Raw genomic sequence first — 5,000 nt, 5'->3', positions numbered from 1 at the left:
GTGTGTGAATGTATGAGTGAGTGTGTGTGAGTGAGTGTGAGTGTATGACTGAATGAGTATGAGTTAGTGTAAATGTGTGAGTGTATGAGTGATTGTGTGAGTGTATGGGTGATTGTGTTAGTGTAAGTGTGTGAGTGTATGAGTGATTGTGTGAGTGTATGGGTGATTGTGTTAGTGTATGAGTGTGTGTGAGTCAATGTGAGTGTATGAGTGTGTGTATATGGGTGAGTATGAGTGTATGAGTGAGTGTGTGAGTGTATGGGTGAGTGAGTGTGTGAGTGTATGGGTGAGTGAGTGTGTGAGTGTATGGGTGAGTGTGTATGTGTGTGTATGGGTGTGTGTGTGTGTGTGTGTACAAGTGAGTGTGTGAGTGTATGAGTATATGAGTGAATGTGTGTGAATGTGTGTGAGTGAGTGAGGTGTGTGTGTAAGTAAATGTGTGAGTGAGTGAGGTGTGTGTGCGTGCGTGCATGCGTGTGTGCGTGCGTGCGTGCGTGCATGCGTGCGTGCGTGCGTTCTTGCATGCGTGTGTGCGTGTGTGTGTGTGTGTGTGAGAGAGAGAGAGAAAGAGAGAGAGGTTTTTTAAAGGTTTAGTTTGATTCCATTTGTTATAATGGATAATCTTGGTGTGACATACTGTCTGTTTCATTTTGCTGCCAAGTTATCCCTTGTGTGCAAGGAATGGCCGGGGTTGCCATGCACTGGCGGCGAGGAATTTGAACACTGGTCAGCAAAATTGCTCGACGAGATCACTACTGCTGCACCACAGAGAGAGAGAGAGAGAGAGAGAGAGAGAGAGAGAGAGAGAGTGAGTGAGTGAGTGAGTGAGTGAGTGAGTGAGTGAGTGAGAGTGAGTGAGTGAGTGAGTGAGTGAGTGAGTGAGTGAGTGAGTGAGTGAGTGAGTGAGTGAGTGAGTGAGTGAGTGAGTGAGTGAGTGAGTGAGTGAGTGAGTGAGTGAGTGAGTGAGTGAGTGAGTGAGTGAGTGAGTGAGTGAGTGAGTGAGTGAGATTATTGTATAGTCCCTACTATTTGACTGGGCTCAGAAATTCTTATCTGGTTGCACTAATGAATAAGTTACCAAGATAGTTAGATTTTTATTGTAAATTAAAAATATTTCAGTCCAATAAAGCATTGAAAAACAAACAAAACTCATTTCCAGAATTCTGGATCTTTGTCAAATACTGAATGACCATGTGGAACATTGTTTTTTCTCTAAGACTAACAACCATCTAACACTCATTGAATATTCCTTTGCTCATTACCACGTGTGTGTGTGTGTAACTTTGTTTGCATAAAAGTTTGCACAGCCTTGGTTAGCCTTGGGCACAGCTACTTACAAAACTCTCTACCCAGCATGTATAATTATGTTGGTTATAAATAATCAGTTATCTCAATGTTATATCTATCCATAGATGCTGTAGTGGTATTCATGAATAAAAGTAAAATTTTAATCTTGGTAAAGTAATGTTTCTAATGAGATTTAGTACAAGACTAAATAAATATGGCAGTGGGTGTACCAGGTATAAGTGCAGGCATCTGTACATGCCATCCATTGGCATGAGGTTAATTCAAGTCTGGCTGTGTGTATTACCCATACAGCTTCATGTTGTTGCCAAAATATTTATATGATTTTATATGCATTCCAGACTTCTAAACCATCAACAAGTGGAGTGCCTTCAGAAAAAACAGGCTTTGAGCCTCCTCCAACAGCCAACATAAAACCAATGAATGCCCCAGTTGCCCCTTCAGCCTCACCAAGGTCCCAGACAGCAACCCAAGTCGTTCCACCATCCCGGGCCATTCCCACTGCCAGTATTCGACCTATGGCTCCTCCTTCTGGAGGCTCTGCTCCTCCCCAGGGATCAACAGTGGTTGTTGTATCGCCACTAGAAACTCATAGTGATGGTATGGTTTCTTCCACTGTGACTCTCCCCCAGGCCACAGTTACTCCAACTCCTGCCATTTCTGCACCAACCTTGCTGACAACAGCCACTACAACCCCTGCTGCCACCACAATGACTAGCACATTAACTGCTACTGTATCACCTACTCCAGCCTCTGCGTCTCTGACCACTCCGGTGGCTCCAGCTGTTGCCCTACCATCCACACCTTCCTCCCAGTCAACGCAACCTTCTGCTTCACAGTCCACTTTGGCCAGTCAGTCATCTTCAGTATCACAGTCATCTGCAATTGCAGAATCAACTCCAGCTTCTCAACCTACATCTAGTGGTCCAACAGTTCAGATGTCCAAGTCATCAGGTCATCTTCAGACTGCTGCTGCTGCCTCATCGACAGGGACTGCTCAGTCCACTTTGGCAAGTCAGTCTTCATCAAGTGGCCAGTCGGGAACAGCCAGCACTTCTATTGTAGTGCCAATTGTGTCTCCAGTGCCAGCATCTCCTGCACAGCATGCTAGGCAGGACACTCAAGAGGTATCAGCTGATGCTTTGGTTTCACAAGCTATTGCCCTTGTATCACCACTCAGCTCGCAGGAAGTTGCAGGACCTTCCAGTGCTGGTTCTGCAAAGAGAAAATTGGAGCCAGCAGAGGCAACAACTAAAGAAGCAAAGAGAGCATGTGTAGAAGAAGATGAAGCTGGTCCTTCATCCTCACATGGAGGACAGGAAAATGAGGAGGAGCAGAGTGTTACTCCTGAAGATCATGATACTGTAGTTGTAGACTCAGATGGTGAGGAGCCTGACCAAGAGTACATTGATCAAGGGGAAGATGATGATGACGATGAAGATGAAGAAGATGATGAAGATGATGATGATGAAGCAATTGAAGATGAAGATCAAATGGATGATGAGGATGAAGATATTAGAGTCATTGAGGACAATGAAGATGACATAGAAAGGGATGATGGAAGTCGTGGCTTCAGTGTAGGAAATAACCAAGAAGGCAGGGAGGCTAGTGAGGATATGAGAAGTGCTGATGCTGAGGCTGAAGCTGCTTCAGAAACATCTGCACATGTTGAAGAATCAAACAACGAATCCCCAGATGCCCCTAGTGAGAGCCAGAGACCTCAGCCATCTGGTGGATCAAGTCAGCCTTCTTCATCAGGTCAAAATGAAGGACCCTCTCAGACTAGCCCAGGGGTGCCACTTGGCCTCCCCAGGCCTGTTGTTCGGCAGGAAAGACCAGTTGGCCGTCAGAACTTGGCACCTTTCAGTCAGCTTCCTCACTATGAAGAGGGTGGTGATGACAGCATTGTACCATCGACACCAACTCTGTTTGTCCCGAGGCGTGGAGATGGGTTCTCTGAAGCAGTAAGCTCTCCTCAGGTTCCATCTGGTGGATTTGTGTTTGGCTCTAATGCAGAAGTTGCAAACCCACCTCAGACAAGTAAGTTTTATTTGTAAATGTATTAAATGTAGCCTTGAAATAAGTCTTCTTTATACATTTTGTCTCTGTATGAGGAAAATATATAGATAAGCAAGAGTTCTCCTTTATTATGTCATTTATTAAGAGATTTTATATATACGTGGCTGAAGGTGGATTGGCTCAGATGGCAGAGGGAGGTTTAATAGATGACACACGCATTGATTTGGGTCTTGATGAAGGAAATAGATCTCAGCCCACCACCCCGCTAAGGAGATCTCCTACAGGTTTGTTAGTTAATTGATTTTCATGCATTTGTTATAGGGTTTTAACAACAAAATTTTTCTGTAGACATAAAAGCATATAGATTCATACCATTTCACATGTATGAAGTTGAGAATGATTGTAACACCATCAGAACCAAAAGCTTCAGTGTCAAGTTATAATCTGGGGACGTGATTTTTTCATTTTTGAAATTCCGTGGGCTTCTGTTATGTTCCTGAAATCATAACTGAAAATGTTGCAAATTTCATAGGCTGCCACACAATTTAAGTCAAACATTGTTAGTTATAGAGCATGAATGTATGTCTGTGTAGTGTAGGTGTGTTTGTGTAAGAGTGCATGTTAATGTTACTCATGTTGTTTCTCTTATTGCTTTGTAGCTGAACTTGGAGCTGAAGGTGGAGTGAGTACTAGTGAGGGAGAGTCGACGCGCGAACCACCAACAGTTTTAGTGACAGGAGGTGAACAGTCGAGTGGGGAAACATCACGTGATTGTGAAGACAACTTCACAGAGGCAGATTCCATGGCTGTTGACATTGGGGATGACAATGAAGTAGAGGAAGAAGAAGAAGAGGATGAGGAGGATGATGTGGAGGAAGGAGAACATGATGATGGTAAAGCTTTAGTTTCAGTTATATAATTTAAACCCTGACCTAGCCTCTGAAGTACATATTTCTGCAATTTGTCTTAATTGAGTAAAATTAGCTACAACATTTAAAAACAACTAAATAACATATTTACCCACATATATTCTCATTAGTACACCTGCAATATATGCATGCATGCTCGTACACTCCCACTACTGTATTCACATGTGCTAATATAGAACAATTCAGAATTGTCAGTCCCCCACCTGGATTCATCATAATGATGCATTTATATCTCTCTTCATATTTCCTCATTTGTGTTTGTTCTTTTAATAAAATTGATGTTTGTCTTCGGTCAGTCTTTATACCTCCTGTTTGTAATTTGATGACACTATGTTACAACAACAATTCCTTTTCCATTTCAGTGATTGATGTGGAGGGTGAGGAAGACGGAAATGAGGAAGAGGAGAGTCAGGGAGGTGAAAATGAGGAGAGAGAAGGAAGCAGTGAGATGGAGCAACCTTCTGCGGACGTGTCAAGCGCCCCTTCATCCACTCCAAGTTCACCCTCCAATCCAGCTCGAAGAATCACGCCGATTACATGGGATAACTCCCCACAGAGAATGCGAGCAGATAGAGGTACAGAGCTTAAGACTTACGTGAATGAGAGAGGGGAGGGGGAGGGGAGGGGGAGGGAGGGGAGGGGGAGGGAGAGGGGGAGGAGAGAGGGGAGGAGAGGGGAGGGAGAGGGGAGGGAGAGGGGAGGGAGAGGGGAGGGAGAGGGGGAGGGAGAGGGGAGGGAGAGGGGAGG

General features: G+C 44.3%; 1 protein-coding gene across 2 annotated transcripts in view; it reads left to right on the top strand.

Moving 5' to 3' along the window:
• LOC125043023 (nucleoprotein TPR-like) overlaps positions 1 to 4,828 on the top strand; it is a gene marked incomplete at its 3' end in the record, with an annotated part of 46,604 nt that extends 41,776 nt beyond the window's left edge. The window contains 4 exon segments of one of the 2 annotated variants that reach the window (XM_047638975.1): positions 1,647 to 3,345; positions 3,495 to 3,608; positions 3,984 to 4,217; positions 4,616 to 4,828. In XM_047638975.1, the coding sequence (XP_047494931.1) occupies positions 1,647 to 3,345; positions 3,495 to 3,608; positions 3,984 to 4,217; positions 4,616 to 4,828 (2,260 nt within the window). 2 annotated transcript variants of the gene reach the window in all.
• Between the last annotated feature and the right edge of the window lie 172 nt (positions 4,829 to 5,000).

This window comes from Penaeus chinensis, chromosome 33, assembly GCF_019202785.1.
Source record: "Penaeus chinensis breed Huanghai No. 1 chromosome 33, ASM1920278v2, whole genome shotgun sequence".
Classification (NCBI taxonomy): Eukaryota; Metazoa; Arthropoda; class Malacostraca; order Decapoda; family Penaeidae; genus Penaeus; species Penaeus chinensis.
This window is presented reverse-complemented; position numbering and strand designations above follow the sequence as displayed.